Raw genomic sequence first — 17468 nt, 5'->3', positions numbered from 1 at the left:
GTAAATGATCTGCCCACTCCGACTTTCGTTCAGTTGAGAATAAACAAGACAATCCTCTTTTTTTGTGTGTGTGTGTGCGCGCAAATTGACCATATTTAAACCATTGGCCAAACTCGCCGTCTCACTGACACCCTTGAAGAAGCCGTGTCTTAAAACAGGGGCCTGCTTCAGAACTTTAAAAAGGAATGTAGGCACCATCCCCAAAATTGATATCGATCCTGCAGGAAGTGTCAGAACAACCTTGCAATGTTTCCACTGTCAGCGTTAACCAGTCTCAACCATCCCTCTGTAGACTGCTTCCTCAGTACAGGACCATCTCTTCCTCAGGTTCCGGCAAAGTACCTACTTACTCCATTCCTGTTGCGTCAGAGCTCCCAACAGGGTCTGGGTTAGCTCGAGATTAATTTCATAAAGCAAGGAAGAGAACAAGGCCAGTGGCCCATCTGGGCTCCGTTCGGTTTTCTGGAGAAACCCGACAGGTCTTCATAACATGACTAGTAACGGTAGGCTTTCTAAGACGTTCTTTCAGAAGTGAGGCAGTACCCATCTGTTGCTTTTTATAAATCTTTCATTTTTTTTCATATTGAAGGCAAAATTCTAAAAGTTTGAAGTGCAGCCATTCTTGCGCCATCAGACTGGAGTTCCTGTACATTCTGTGATGACAGCCTTGTGGCTACACATGAATACCTGGGCTGTTTGCGCACATTAGTTGTGTCCTCATGATCTGTATGCTGCTGTGAATCTTCTTCTGGTGTCCCATCAATGTTATTCCAAGTCTCCGGATATCCCTGTTATTGATGGGTGAAGGCAGAAGGGAGAAAGAAAGATAAGTGAAAGGTTAACGCCATCAGCAAAGAGTTTACAACTACTGCCTTTCTCTAATTACATCCATTCTCCATAGATCATGCATCGATCTTTGAGCTGAGCCTCAAGACCAGGGCAAATACTACACACTGCACACTAACAGCATCGTGAAGGTATCACCTCTATTTCCATGGGAGTTTGTGGAGATTTGGTCTGGCATTGGAAACTCTGGCAAATTTCTACAGAGGTGTGGTGGAAAGTGTGCTGACCGGCTGCATCACGGTCTGGTATGGGGGACACCAATACACCTGAGGGTAAAACCCCGCCAAAGGTGGTGGACACAGCCCAGGATATCACGAACAAAAACCCTCCCTGCCATTGAGAAAATCTACAGGGTACACTGATGTTGGAGAGCAGCAGGATCCACACCACGCAACACACACTCTGTTCTCGCTCCTGCCATCAGGAAAGAGATCTAGGTTCCACAAGATTCGCACCACAAGGTTCAGGAACAGACGTTACCCCTCCACCATCGGAACCCTCAACAACAAATTCAATCAGGGATGCGTGTGAGTTTCCTCCAGGTGATCTGGTTTTTATCCCACCACTCAAAATGTATTGGGTTGTAGGTCAATTGGGTGTAATTAGGCTGCATGGGCTTGTAGGCCAAAAGGGCTCGATACCGCACTCTCTGCCTAAATTTCAATTACTTTAAAAATTTAAATTACAAATACTGGGAAGACTGGGAATCAGGAAGCAAATGCTCGCAGATATTCAAGCAACGATATCAGTGGATGACCACCTCGTAGCATGTGAAGGTAACCAACATGTCTCCAGATACTTTAAAACTGGAGCAACACGGAAAGTCAGCGGGTCAGGCGGCATCCATGGGAGGAAATAGAGAGTCAAGAGGGGTGGATGAAGAATTGGTGTGACAACCTATAGGTAACGCAGCAAGGACGTAAATTCATGAGAAGATGAAGGCAAAGTACTGAATGCTTCACTCATTTGGCACAAACCTTGTGCGGCGACCATACTAATATTGTTTGCATTGTGCCAATTTTAGGGCATGTGAACACTGTCTACTACCTTCCATGAGCATTGCCTGACCCACTGAGTTCATCCAGCATTTTGTGTTTGTGAAGCTGGGATGGCAGAGAGCGCCTGTGAAGCCTAATTCTCCAACTCTCACAAATCCTGGATAAACTGAGCTTTGTGGAAACTCCAACAGAGGGGAAAAGATGTGATTTTAATCTAGAGGCACAGCACAGCAACAGGCCCTTCCAGCCCATGTGCCCACTCCAGCCAATATACACCCGTGTAGCCAATTAACCTACCACCCCTGTACGCTTTTTGAAGGTGCGATGAAACTGGAGCCCCCGGAGGAAACTCATATAGGTTGTGGAGGTAACATACAATCCCCTTACAGAGAGAGCCGGGTTCGAACCAAGTTCCCTGGTGCTGTAATGGCATTGCGCACCTTTCCTAGCCTTTGGTTTCCATGGGAGCAGGACTCGGAGTTATTCAAGTGTGAAACAGAAGAAGATAGAGGGAGCTTTCAAAACGACAAGGAATTCCCCCGAAGTTTGGTGACCATTATTTAGAACATGAACATAGAACCAATGATGTTGTGCCAAACTGTGGAAACCTAGACCACAACAATTTAATCCTTTCTTCCCTCATAACCATGACCCTCTTTTTTTTTTACATCCATGTGCCTGTCCAAGATTTTTTGACCATCTCTATCAGCCTTCACCTTCACCCCTGGCAATGCATTCCAGGCAGTCACCGCTCTCTGAGTAGAAAACTTACCTCTGACATCTCCACTATGCCCTCTGGTATTTGATATTGTCGTCCCAGGGTAAAGGTATTGACTGTCTACTCTCTCTAAGATTTAAAAAAATACCCCAACTCTTACCTTTATAAACAAAGCTTGAAGCAAGTTTTGTTGTTCTGGGTAATTCCGTGTCTGGCCTGAGCATTTGACCATTTCTTAACCTAATGAAAGTTATTGATCTCAGCAAGAACAGCTGTAAAATAAAATCACCACCCTTTCAACTCCTTACCCCCAACTACAACAAAATTCTCTCGCCTTATGCCTTTCTCCTCCCTCCTCTCCCCTCCTTAGTCGACAGATCTTGAATGGTTAACAAGACACACACACATAGCCATGTGCATGCATCCACCCACCCACAAATCCCCAAAGTTCTGAGGCGCATGATCACCGGCAGACATTCTTCCTGTCAAGTGGGTGAATGCTAAGGGTGTTCATTGTGGTCAGTTTTATCATAAACACACAAACGTAGCCAGATTGATGTAAAATTAAAGAGGTTTCACTAATTCACATCACCAAGAGGGTAAGCCAAATCCTTCAAAAGGTCACATAAGTACAGTCCCCCGTGAAGTATGAAAGATAGCTTCCTCCTCCGGAGACTACAATGGACTCAGCACCAAAATTGATGTTAGGTTGTGGAGTTTTGGGGATTTACTTATTTGTGACGGATGAAACACATTGGAAAATGTTAAGGCCTGTACAGTCAGAAGTAAATAATTGTTTTAATCGTGTGATACATCATAATTACTGCCAAAGAAGTTAACTGCCCTTGAAATTTTTGTATTACAACTGTGAGGTTTCACTCCCTCAAAATTTAATAATATTTTATGTGCATTTGCAGCCTGATTCTTTTATTGATTAATTCAATCTTTCTGCTCATTGTTTTTTTGCATTTGATTTAAATCTAATTTATGCTTCCTGGTTCAGACTCTGTGACCATCAGCCGATTGATTGAAGAGTGTTGCTATTGCTTTTCCCGCTTACAGACACAACAGATGCCTTGCAACAGGGGCCAGGGTAAATCAGCACCCAATAACAGGAGCAGGAGCCAGAGTGAATTGGCACCCGGTAACAGGAGCAAAGCCAGAGTGAATTGGAACTCAGGAACAAGAGCAGAAGCCAGAGTGAATCGGTGCCCAGTTACTGCGAAATGATTTAAAAAAAACTTGGCAAAGAGTCGTTGAGCATCTGTTGGCACCATGAATGACCTCCTTTACCGTGAGCTGCAAGGTCTGATTCTGCATATCAAAAGCTTATGGCGGACCACCCACAATTGAGTTAAACCTTGCACAATGGGAGTTCATAAAACCTGTTCTGTTTTACAACTTGGACCTGACAATAACGCAGGGATTCTCAGATTTGAGAGAATCTTTACATCCACACTGTTATTTTAAAATTGTATCACTTGCTCCTGTGATTGTCATCATAAGCCTGGTTTTAAGTTGGCCATAATAATTTAAAAATGAGAAAGTGGTTTGGTAAAGTACCTTTGGATGGAGATCAGACTGGCAGAGAAACATCTCAGTCACAATGGTTTATGCTGATAAGGTACACCACTGAGGTTGATTGGACAGAAGGAGTGATGGCCTTTCTCAACTCTGAAGATTGATCAGAGGTAGATGAGTTTCAACAATTTCAATTGAATTCCCCAAGGATCCAGGCCCACAGCTTAGAACTACTCAATATTTGGCAACATTCTCGTCCAGAGCTATCATAAAATTTGATGACGTGAGACATGGAAATAATGTATCAGGATTGGAGAGAAAGTGGACCAAGATTTTGGTATTTCTGCCAAGGGAAATAAACATGCATTCCGTAAAAGCTGTGATCGGTCGAGGAATATTTTAATTTTCAGAATGAAAATCAAAGGGGCTTGGAGACCTAGCCTGAATGTTTAGAAGGTGGTGCATACGGGGGCATTAATTTCAAGGGAAGTAGAATAGAAGGGCAGGGATGCGATATTGAGGTTTTATAAGGCACAGGTAAGGCCTCACTTGGAGTATTTGGGGCTTCTCATTTAAGAAAGGATATGTTGAAGTCAAAGAGGGTTCAGATGAGGTTCACAAGGATGATTCCAGGAATGAAAGAGGAAGGAGATTTTAATTGTTCTTAACCTGTATTCATTGGAATTTAGGAGAATGGGGGGGAGGAATGGGGAGAATCTCATTGAATTTTGAATGTTTAAAGACATGTCGATGTAGAAATGTTGTTTCCCATGGTGAGAGAGTTCAGGGCCAGAGGGGACAACTTCAGGATTTACAGAATCCGCTTAGAACAAAGATGTGAAGGAATTTCTTCAGCCAGAGGATGATTAGTCTGAGGAATTCCTTGCTACAGGCAGCTGTGAAGGCCGTCATTGGGTGTATCGAGGGGAGAGATTGATAATTTCTAGATTAGCCAAGGCATCAAAGGTTTTGAAGAGAAGGATGAACAAGGCCTTCATGGATGTTTGAAAGGCGAGAGATGGGATAACTGTGTGGTTCATACTTTAACAAAGCCTCCACCCCATCTGACTCCGGAATATTGTTCCCAGAGCAACCACAGAGAGGATGGGCTGGAGTTGGTCAGAACTTCTATGAATGAGCACTGCATTGTCTGCATGGAGCCAGGCACAAACCTTTGGGCTGAAGCCCCCGCTCTCCCTCAACATGGTCTCGCAAAACTGCCCCTTTCCTTTCCTAGTTCGTTTTTAGGTGGGAGTATTCTGTTCTGAGAGAGTGTGTGTGTGTGTGTGTGTGTGTGTGTGTGTGTGTGTGTGTGTGTGTGTGTGTGTGTGTGTGTGTGTGTGTGTGTGTGTGTGTGTGTGTGTGTGTGTGTGTGTTTATACATTGTGATCCTGTTGTACAAGAGAGTCATGTGGTTGTGCCTGTTGTAACATGGCTACGATCAGTACGCCAGCTTAAAATATAGCTTGACTTCTTGTAAATAAATACTACCTCTTTGGATACTGATAGACTCTCAATGAATTTGTGTTGACATTCCCCACTGAATTTTTTTTGTCAATTCATTGGCCTGATTCTTTTAATTCCCTATAAACTGTTGTACATTGTATGTTGAGTATAATGGACTGAATATGCACATTGTTTGCCCCTATACACCTCCTGTGTAAACCTCCTGATTATTAATTATAATGGTAACTCCTTTCTCACCATGATACTTCACTCTCAATGATGCCCACACATTATCGTTGCTTTGCAGCTAATGTATGACAGTGAAGCTAATTACCACGCCCAACTTGCCTTCTCTGCTTCTTCAATGAATGCAAATGTCAAAAAAGCATTTCTATAAAATTCAAGAACTTGGCGTGTGACAACAAAATGGAGACTGAATTAATAACTGCACTTGCTGGATCATTTATTCACCTGCTCTTTCATTCTATTTTACCTGAGAGGGAGATTAGGAAATGAATTTTACTGAAAGGAGCTTTCATTTCACTGAGGTTGCTTTTGCAAATTGTTGAAAAATAATGGAACAGCATTGAGTTGATTGCACATTTGATACATTGTATTTCTTTCAGCTTTTCCTTGTTAGGAAAATCTAATTGCGCCTTAATTATTGTTATTCTGTCCAAAGACGATTGAGCCTAGTTGCACGAATTGGTTTGCATTTGCACAAATTTAACATTGTCGGCTCAATCTCTGTACGGAACCATCCCGCTACCTAGACAAGGATGGGATTAATCTGGAAGGACACTTGTAATCCAGAGATGTTTACATTGCTGGAGACAATAGTTCCGTATTTAAAATGAGGTTTGTTTACATTGATTGATCAGTTTTAAAAAGTCACATTTGATTTATTATGATTAATAAATAAAATTTTCTTGTACTTTTTGGCTATCTATCCAGTAATGGATCCAAAACACAATTAAAATCTCCTCCAATCATAATATTTTCATTGGTCTGATTTAATGTTAAGAAAGCCTCAGATATAAATTGATCATCATCCACATTATGTGCATAAATGTTCAGCAATGTCCATGGTTCTGCAAACATTTTACAATTCAGAGAGTTACAATTGGGGTTACAATTTCATTCCATCAAGACCCTACCAGCAATCTCCATAAATAATTCCAACTTAAACGATAAGTTCTTATGCATCAAAATCACTCACCCCTTGCCTTAGAATGAAAAGAAGAAGCTAATACATGGTCAACCCAATCACTCTTCAATTTTAAATGTTCTTTTTCAGTCAAATGTGTTTCTTGTAAAAAACCAATATCAACTTTCATTTTTTTTTTAATGTAAGCCAGTATACTTTTACACTTAATTGGATTATTCAATCCCTGTACATTAAAAGTTGCAAAATTCAAATTAGACATTTCTTTACCCTAACAATACAATCTTCACACTAGTACAAAATGTTGCTCCCCTTGCTAAATAATCCCTTGTAAATAAAATAACCCTTCCCCCCTTATATATAGAAAAAAAACCCATCTAAAAAAAATCTCAATTACAAACTACAATAGTGTAGTAATGCGCGACAAAAGAACCAATGACTTGTTGATCCAAACCAAGGTTTTTATTAACTAAAAGACTGGAGCATATCACAAGTAGGTCGACCAGTCCAGAATGACCTGGTCTGGCTAGGAGCAATCCTTTAAGACCTGCCAGTAGGTGTGGCTACGCTCTCAGCCAATCACAGTCATCCTACACTACCATCTGTACACATGGGGATAGAATCTGGACTATCACACTCCTCAAAAATCTGGGTGTGGTAAAACCCACTAGTGGCAGATGACTATCAAAAGTTTCAGTGTCATCCACCCCCCCCCCTCCCCCCCACCACCCCCAGACAAACTATTCCAATAAAACACATTCAGCCCAGTGATTCCAGTCCCAATGATTGTTCCGGTTTGGTTAATTATCATTTTTTGCATCAGCTATATTTGACTCCTGAGAAATTGGAAAAGTATGGATTTAGTAATTCGGATTCTTGTTTTAGATGTGGGTTAAGTACTGGAACATTTTTGCATGCAGTTTTGTCTCATGATAGGGTTCAATCATTTTGTGAAAAAGTTAAGTTGGTTTTGGATAAACTATTTAAAATTAAATTGCCATTGGATCCAAAGATTTTTTTGTGGGTTACATGGTTTCTTTGATTGGCTTGGGGTTGGATAAGCTTCAAATTGCAAACTTGGAAAGACAATGTAGAGATTAATATAATACGTTGGCATAATGAATTGAGATCTTGTATTTATATGGAGAAAATAACATAATTTACATGATACTCTTTTTTTGTTAAAATGTGGTCATCTTATTTAGAATATATGTGTTTGGAAATATCTTAAAATATTGTATATATTTTATGGGTTTTTTTTTGGCTCCCCTAGAGGGGGCTGGCTGAGGGGGGGTAGGGAGGGAGGTTTATTATATTGTACAAAAATCTTTTTTTCTTGTTGTTGCTCTTGATTTTATGTTGTTTTAAATAAAGTTTTTCCAAAAATAAATAAATTTTTCAAAAAAAAATCACTTTGAACCAAGGCATGGCTGATTGAATATACAGTATCACTCTACTAAATGGGAGTGGAAAGAAGAATTTATTTAAGGCAAGCTTTCAATCATTATGAGTAAAACATGAAAGTCTGCAGCCACTGTGAATGAAGTAAAAATACAGAGATGGACGAACTCAGCAGCGCTGTGCACATCTTTTCCAAGCAAAGGAAATGAATGGATGCACAAAAAGGTGAGCTACCTAAAATAATGTAGTGATTAATAATTATACTTATTAAAAATAATCTCTTAGCTGTTTCTGTTAACTAGTCGGTTAAACAAGTATTCTTGTATTACATTAAAACATGTCAATACAGTTTTATTAGCCATGAGAGATAGACGGTGCCAAAATTACCTTGAACCAATTTCAAGTTTATATTTGGACAAGCATTGAGTGCACACAGACTTGTGCAATGCACAACATAAGATTTTTGCGCACACTGGCTACTAAATATTAGAGGGAAAATTGCTTTACATAAGAGAGACTGGACACAGACTGGGAGATTGCTTCACAGAGCAGCTTCGCTCTGTTTGCATCAGTGACATGGATTTCAATTCCACGACCCACTCCAATGCTGATGTGTCTGTCCATGGCCTTATGTAATTTTCATCTGGGATGGCATTAACATCGACTTCTCCAGTTTCTGCTAGCCCACTCCCCGTTCTCCCTCCCTTCCCATTCACTCGGTCTTCTTTCCTCCACCTCTCCGCCCCGCTCCATTCACAGAGCCATCCCCCTCCTCCTGGTGTGCCCTCCACCAATGATCTCCTGCATGTGGGACTGTGCTCCTTCCCCTGCCCCCCCCCCCCAACCATGTTGTTCAGGTGTCTGCATACACATTATTTATCTTTGTTTAACCTGCTGAGTTCCTTCAGCATTGTGTCCAGTCATTATGAATTGCTTTGAGCTCTGTCCTGGGAAACTAGAACCTAGTCATTTCAGCTTTCATCTCTAATCCTTGTTCTCTAGTCCTTGTCTCAACTAACCTCAGTGGATAAAATCAGCTGGCATTGACTCTATCTCCCTTCAATTTTTCGATGATCCAGGGAATAAAGGTAAAGGTGACGGTTCCATTATTGTCACATAATATTACATTTAGAATGTAACGTACATGAAATTCTTTCAACTTGTCAACCATAATGAAGATAGAGAGTTTCCACTTTGTCCAGCATCCCTCACAGAAGTGAGGCCCCAGCAAGGAACAAACTCGTAATCCTTGGTTTACAAGACCAGTGTCAACCTATTCAACCTTTCCCTATAATTCAGCTCTTCAAATCCCAGCAACGTACTTTAAAATTGTCTCTGCCCTCTTTCAATCTTATTGAAATCATTCATTCAACCCTTCTGACTGTAACATGACAATAAACTTGAAATTCACCTTGAACTTGACTGTTGAGGATATAGTGACTGCTCCCATTCTATACCCATGGACTTGTCCTTGTTGGACCCCAATGACACCACAGGACGAATTCGTTGGGGGCTTGTGGAAGTAGTCATTCTGGTACCCTCTATTGCACCTTTATGTTCTTTAGAGGCTGTGGAATTTTGGAAATGGGTCATGCATTGCTCCAGGAGCCACGAGGTCTTGTAATTGGCATGCTATGGGATCCAGGCATTGGGCACATTTACCAGGGACAGTTGGCACAGGTTTGATATTGGATAATCACACGTCTAACTTAGTTCTACCCTGAGGGATTCAAAGTGACACTAAAATACTTTCTCTGATGCCGATGACACATTATTTCAAGGCATGCAGAGCAATGAATGATTCGAGTATTTAGTCTTCAGACAATTGGCAAGCGGACAGTTGTATACCCTGGACAGATGTGCTGACACATCACTGGTGATTTGTATAATGATCAGAACAGAGGAAAGAAGAATAATTATGCTTTCATATGAGGATCCGTTTGATGGCTCTGGGACTGTACCCATTTAGAAGAATGATGGGGGATTTTATTGAAACCTATCGAATACTGAAAGGTTTAGATGTGGTGGATGCTTGCTATAATGAAAGAGCCTGGGACCAGAAGGCAGAGCCTCAGGATACAAAAATGTCCCTTTAAAACAGAGAGGAGGAGGAATTTCTTTACTGGGGGGGGGGGGGGGGGAGCGAGAGTGAATCTGCAGAACTCATTGCCAGGGACAACCAGGAGGCCAAGTCATCAGGGCTATTTAAGATGAAGGTGGATGGGTTCTTGATTAGGAAAGAAATCAAAAGTTATGGGGAGAAGCCAGGGGAATGGGGTTGGAAAGAATAGTAAATCAGCCATGAAGGAATAGAAGGTGGGATTCAATGGGCTGAATGGCCTAATTCCACCTCTATTTTTTCTTGAAAGTTTGCAAAATTAAAGAAGGTTTTGTAGGATTGAGGTATCAGTCCTTGTATCAGCATTGGATTGGTTAAAGAGTAAACAAGCATTAAAATACAGTAAAAACTCCTGTAATCCAGAATTCAAGCAACCAACAACAAAAAAAAGAAATGCAGAAATATAGAGGTTAAAAAAAAAGAAATTTAAAATTGGCCCACCTCGGTTTAGTTTTTCAATCATGAAGTACAGAGTCTCAAGCAACCGCAAAATTCACTTATCCGGAATCCACCAATTCCCCCATAGGTGCTGTACAGCAGGGGTTTGACTCATCAAGCACAGGCTGTTAAACTGCTTTATGCTTTGACAAAAGCACTAGGGCAGTGGTTCTTCACCTTTATCTTTCCACTCACATCCCACTTTAAGACATCCCTATGCCATCGGGGTTCTGTGATTAGTAAGGGATGGCTTAAGGTGGTGTGTGAGTGGGAAGGGAAGGTTGAGAATCACTGCTCTAGACCCAATTGTTACTGAAATAGTTTGCTTGAGAAAAATTGTCATTGGCTCATTTCCTTTGGAGTTAGTGAAACTGTGCACATAACGAGTCAATTAGGTACGATTAAAATCTTCAGGGCTCCAGCATATAATTATACAACATTTTTGCATCTTTCAGCCCTCTAACTGTTCCATTTGGGATATGGTTTAGATTGGGATAATTCAGTTGAAATAAAAATGTGGATTGGATCCTGGAACATTAAAATAAACACTTGGAAGGAACAAATGTTGGACCAAAGAAATTCTTGATGGTGGTGCCGGTACCTCAGCACACTGGGTCCCCTAACCCCACCACTCCAACAACCTGCCCATGTCCCACAGATACAAAAGACAGGCATACTTTCTCCTCACCCACATACTCTCTGCGCCCTATTCACCGGCTCATCCTTCTCCCATATTCCTCTCACTCTGTGCACTCATTTTCCACTCTCCTTGCCTCTCTGTAACTCCTTTTACAGATGATACACTGCATTCTCCCACTCCCACCTCCCCTCTCAGGGTCTCCTTCCCCCAACCTCTGATCTTCAATTTCATGACCTCCCTCACTTCTCCAACTTTTCTCCTGGACTGACACCACAATATCACGGTCAGTTCCAGTCCAAGAGTTAAACACCATAGAGCGTGGAAACATGTGAGCAAAATGTTCCAATTACATTAGACACATCTGCCTACATTTGGCCCATATCCCAAACATCCTGTCCGAATATCTAGCCAATTTTTTTTCTTAAATGTTTCAACGAGCCAAGTTTATTGTCATCTGATTGTACAAGTACAACCCGACGAATCAGTGTTCTCTGGTCCTTGGTGCAAAACACACAGATGCACAACTAGATATAATGTACATACAGACAAACAATACTTATGTAGGACTACTATTTAATCTATACAATAAATAAATATTGTTTTGTACATATGTGCATCTTGGATGGTTAGTGCGAGCAGTTCCTTTGGTCAGTACCTGCCTTAACCACCTCTTCCTGAACCCCATTCTATACACCCATCAGGTTCTCCTCCTCAACTTAAAAATTTGTCCTCTGGTTACTGATTCCCCTACTATGGGCAAGAGCATCTCTGCGTTCAGCTGATCTATTCTTCTCAGCAGCCCCATCATCTCGGCCTATGTTTCTCACAGAGAAACCCTTTTGTAGCTGGGACTGGCCATCATGCAAAGGCTTGGATCATTGGGTACTGGGTAGTCAAGGCGGGGCATGTACCTGAGTGAGCCAAGAGAACCCAACAGAATGTCTCCGGCAGGACCTGCCAACACCAGATTGTTCAGAGGTCTGCTCTCCCACATCAGCTCCAGACATGCAGATTGTTCCCATATTTTAAAATGATGAAAATATTTAAATTTTAAATATGTTCACATGGTTGGAACCCAAAATCCCACACACAGCATGAATTATTGGTGGGGGGAAATGGGTGTTAAAATACTTAATTGGTACATTTGACTGTAAAATGAATATTGAAATCTATCACATTAATTTGCTGGATTAATCATTGCACTTTCTTTGTACTTACTCCATGTTCATTCTCATAACCAAACCCAGTGATAAATAACCGGCAGCTGCAAAATTATCCTTATAGCGTCCCATTTTAATGCCATCCAGCCATTCATCCACAGAGGCAAAAGATGTGAAGTTGGGGATAGTTCTGTTAAGAAATGGACTGTTCATTCTGCAAGACAAAAAGTAGTGGTAACATAAAACCAGGACCAAAATTCCAATTATACATTAGATCCTATACAGTGCCAATTCTGTACCATTGTGTACAGTAAAACCCCCATTATCCAGAATTAAAGCTACCAGCAACCTCAAGCAACCGGCAAAAACCTGGGTTCAAAATTGGCCATTATCCATTCATGCAACACACAGTTTCTAAACAGCCCCGAAAACTCGCTTTTCCAGGATCGACCAATTTCACCCCCCCTCCCCCCCCCCCCCCCCCCCCATCCCCCAGGTGCCAGTTACCAGGGGTTTCACTATGTATCTCTTAGGGTCCATCCGAAAGACAGATCTTTAAACAGTCTTTAAATCCTGATAACAAAGTTTTAATTCTCGTATTGGACGTTCTCTTGCCTTCATCTCTTCCTGCCATCTAAAGCAATGTATTGTATTTCTAAATTTGGAGCAGATGCCTTTTCAAATCTACCAGCAGGTGAAACACCTTCCACCCACAAATCACTGATTTAAGCACAGGAGTTATTTCCTTCTGTGGAAGATGGAAATCACTTAAAGGAGTTAATCAAGTGTTCCATGTCTGTATTTTTCCACTTAAACAAACTTACAAATTAGACAGCTCAAAGCAATCACTGCCACCCTGCTATTAAAAGATAACTTCTCTTTGGTATTGGATGGGTGATCACAGGTCTGGAGAGTCAGTCATTCTGAATTTTTTCTGGTGATAAATGATATTACTGTGCTGGTGACCCGGGTTTGAATCTGGCGTTGACTGTAAGGACCTTGAACGTTTCCCCCGTAACTGCTTTGGTTTCCTTCGGGCACTCTGGGTTCCTCCCACAATTCAAAGACGTATGGGGTTTGCAGGTGGATTTGGGCGCATGGGCTTTTGGGCCAGAAGGGCCTGTAACCATGCTGCATGTCTAAAATTTCAATAAAAATTAAACCCTTGCGTAATCCATGTTTTTGTGCGGGTCTTGATACATGCATTTGTTCACTAGTGGGTTTAAGCAAATGATGGTCGTTAGTGTAAATTCGAGTTCTGTACCCATTACATATTCTCGAAGATATCATGATTTAAAAAAAAATAATAATTAATCTGGCCTACAGACCTCAATACCTCCTGAGGGCATTTTTGGGAAGAACACATATACCTACTTGGGATCCCGGGAACAGGAGATGCCAAGAAAGTGACCAACACCGGTCATGGATTTGGTCCAAATTAATTAATCGCAGCTGAAGCAGGAGGATTTTCTGTTCATAGCTTCCCCTTACTGTTAAGTATACTGTGGGTGGAGAGAGTACCTTCGGGTGTGATATCCCCCCCCTCCCCCCCATGCAAGTAGAGCCAGATATTTATCACTGTCTGATCATATAGGTGAATTGAATTGTTTATGGTACATGTTCTGTGATACAGTGAAACACTTTGTATTGTTACAAGCCCAGAGGACCCCAAAACCCAGCAGCAATAGATATTCTCCAAGACAAATGCTTAATTAAACAAAAGTTGCTTTTAATTATCTTTAAACATGAAAAAAGAATCACACTTTAACTTATCACTAACCTAACTTAACCCCCCCCCCCTTTCTAATTCTACATGTGTATGTAATGTGTAAGTTCAGAAAAGTTCTTTGATTCACAGTCCAATCTCATTCCTCCAAGTTTACTGGTGGCAGGCAATTCTTATACTGTGCAGAGAATTTAACATTTATAAAGTTCACCAGGCTTTGGTGCTTGAAAGGTAAATGGTTACTGCTCAGGAAGGTTCTTGTTGGTTTTTAGAGAGAGATTAATTGTACGCTGGACACCCACAACTGATTCCTTTTTTAATCAGCCATTTCAGTGTCTTGGCAAAGAAACATCCCCATCAGGGTTCTCCAGATGATAACCTCTTTCTTTCAGGTCAACACAGAGTTCCTTTTTGTTTCTCTTACTTCAAGTGAAACATTAGACAGCCAGTCCCCTCTTTTTGCATGAACAACAAGGGCTTTTTCCAGGCTGAACTAAGCACTCACAATCCATCTTCCAAATGGGGTTTTTCCACAAGCTTGCCAGCTTATCCTGTTCCAGTCCCAGCTGCTGTTGCTGACTGTAACACTGTAGAACTGATCTGTGTGTGTTTGTGTGTGTGTGTGTGTGTGTGTGTGTGTGTGTGTGTGTGTGTGTGTGTGTGTGTGTGTGTGTGCATGTGTGTGTGTGTGTGTGTCTCTCTCTCTCTCTCTCTCTCTCTCTCTCTCTCTGCTTGCAAAAACCACATGACCCTCTTAGAACAGCAAGTTCCCCTCCAGACAGTATGCGGCTCTGACAAGTTCTTTCATCTGCTGCCTTCTTGTAAACAACAATCCATTAGTGAAGTCTCTTTGGCACTCTCCAAAGCTTTTGCAAAGGCTATTGGCCCCAACATGTCTAGCATAAGTAGAGCTCTATTATTTTAAATGATCTGTTTTAAAGTGTTTGTATGTGACCTACACTAAAAAACCTGTCCCAATTTATCTCCCAAAAACATATCTATATTCTGTCACAGTATTGCATGCTACCCAGTTAAATGAACCTATCCTCAATACAACAGGTAGTGTAAAATTAAACAAAAGTATGGAGTTCAGTTTTACAGAGAAGGAAAAATGCAGATGGAAGAGTTAAAGTGGAAAATCTGCAGAGGCTGTAACTGTAGTGCACTATACATGCTAGAGGAACTCAGCAGGCCACGCAGCATTCCAAGGAGGTCAAGACATATAATCAATGCTTCAGGTTGAGTCCCTTCGTCAAGGTATGATCAGAAAGTAGGCGGGGGGGGGGGGAAGGAAAGAAGAGGAGAAGGGGCAGGGCGAAGAGCGCAGGCCAATGGGAAAGTAGATATGGGTGGGAGGGCAGAAGAACAAAAGGTCATAGGGAGAGGAGTAGCTCTATGAATGGAGAGGGAAGGGGTGGTGATCAGGAGGAAAGGAGACAGAGGGATAGGGAAAGAGAGAGAGGCAAGGAGGGGGCTAACAGAAACTGGAGAAGTCAATGTTAATGCAGTGAAAATAGTGTGATGTTTACTCTGTGAGGTCCATTGAATAGTTTAATGACAGGGGCACAGAAACTGTCCCTAAACTCGGTCTCACTTGCCTGATGGGAGGGGAAAAAGAGAGTGTGACTTGTATAGGTCAGGTGTTTTAATGTGTAACTGCTTTCTCAAGACCGTGGGAGGTAGAATGGAGTTGATGGAGGAGAGGTTGGTCTAAATGATTCACAACTCTGCAATTTCTTGCAGTCTTTAAAGAGCAGTTACCACCCCACCGATGCCCTGGAATGGGATACAATTTATGATGTATCATAAAATTGGGTAAGAAACTTTGGAAAATCATGCAATTTGAAGGAACTCTAGACTTTGAGAATCTTTTGAAATAATTGTTTCAAGATTATAAATGTTTCAAATCAAATTGTTAAAATGTATTTATATATAGGTTTGATGTAAAATCACAGAAATCATTTTTTTTAAAATGTAGTCAGACAGCACGGTAACAGGCCATTTCGGCCCACAAGTCCGTGCCGCCAATTAAAAAACCCCTTAACCTACGCCCCTGGTGGGAGGAAACCAGAACCTCCAGAGAAAACCCACGCACACACGAGGAGAACATACAAACTCCTTTCAGACCACGCGGGATTCGAACTCAAGTCTGATCCTGATCGCTGGTACTGTAAAGGCGCTAACCACTATGCCAACCGTGCCATCCTCCTTTCCTTTAAATAATTTCCCTTTATTAATTATTCATTATTGTGGACAGATCTGGGCGACAGAAAATATACATTTTATTAACTCTCAACCCTCGTAATATCGGGAATATCAAGTTCAAATGTAAGTTTTCATGTGTATTGAGGTTCAGGGCTTTGCATGCAATCCAGCCAGCTGTCTATACGTCAGTAGGGGAGAGTACAGAGAATAGATAGCAGTGAGAGATCGGTTCAAATGGATCGAGGGCCCGATTATTTTAGTACATCCAAATGAGGAAGGGCAATGTTGTTTTTATTGAAGATCGAGAAACAGAGGAAAAGTCCCAACATACTCCTCCTAGTGCCTCAATGATCCATTTTCATGCCACAAGTGCCCAGTGTATCCCAAATGTTGCTGCTTGCACTTAATACCTCTCAGCCCAGGTCTAGACACCAACCTGAGCCAGGCACGTCTTTACTGGGCTGCAGAAAATGGGGAGACCATTCCCCCCCCCCACCCATTCTGAGAAGGAAAGGCAGAGGAGTTGACCCACGGGGCAGTGACCACAACGGCAGACCAGTGAGGGGCTCTGAGCCTGAGAGACCCACGTGTGCGGCGGGCCACCGGCGACTCATGATGAGGAACCCATGGAGGTTGGAGGCTGCTGGAGACTGCTGTCGGGAGACTCATGCCGGGCTATGGACTGCTGGAGACTGGCTCGAAAACTGGCTGGAGGGGTAGCAGGTATCGGAACTGGGATGTGAAGGGGTTTCTGACCACGTCGGAGGTTCAGATCTGGAGCTCGTGTCGCCAATGGTTTGGGCTGGACTCTGGATGGCTGCAGAGACTGTGGAAGCACTGGAGGCAAATTCACAGACACTTGGTCACTCTGGGGGGGGGGGAGGGGGGGGACTCTCTTTTGCTTCCCATTCTCTGATGGTAAGAGGCACTTCAGGCATTTCCTGCCAGTGGCAAATCTGTCTGCCTTACGGCAGGCAAGAGCAATTTCATTTACTATGACACTGTTCTATTATAATGACAATAAATTGAATCTTGATATCCTGTTCATTCTAACAGGTTCCAGTGTTTTATTTGCATGGAATTAG

At 42.0% G+C, this 17468-nt stretch overlaps 1 protein-coding gene across 4 annotated transcripts in view; it reads right to left on the bottom strand.

Annotated features, from left to right (window-relative positions):
- Positions 1 to 205: 205 nt before the first annotated feature.
- epha8 (eph receptor A8) overlaps positions 206 to 17468 on the bottom strand; it is a 271719-nt gene continuing 254456 nt past the window's right edge. The window contains exons 15-18 of one of the 4 annotated variants that reach the window (XM_069919030.1): positions 15738 to 15776; positions 15350 to 15361; positions 12511 to 12657; positions 206 to 788 (exon numbers count right to left, since the gene is read on the bottom strand). In XM_069919030.1, the coding sequence (XP_069775131.1) occupies positions 674 to 788; positions 12511 to 12657; positions 15350 to 15361; positions 15738 to 15776 (313 nt within the window). In that variant the 3' untranslated portion in view covers positions 206 to 673. Of the gene's footprint in view, positions 789 to 12510; positions 12667 to 15349; positions 15362 to 15737; positions 15777 to 17210; positions 17252 to 17468 lie in introns of all 4 variants that reach the window. The other 3 variants (XM_069919029.1, XM_069919028.1, XM_069919027.1) reach the window with 3 other exon arrangements.

This window comes from Narcine bancroftii, chromosome 2 (genome assembly GCF_036971445.1).
Source record: "Narcine bancroftii isolate sNarBan1 chromosome 2, sNarBan1.hap1, whole genome shotgun sequence".
Classification (NCBI taxonomy): Eukaryota; Metazoa; Chordata; class Chondrichthyes; order Torpediniformes; family Narcinidae; genus Narcine; species Narcine bancroftii.
This window is presented reverse-complemented; position numbering and strand designations above follow the sequence as displayed.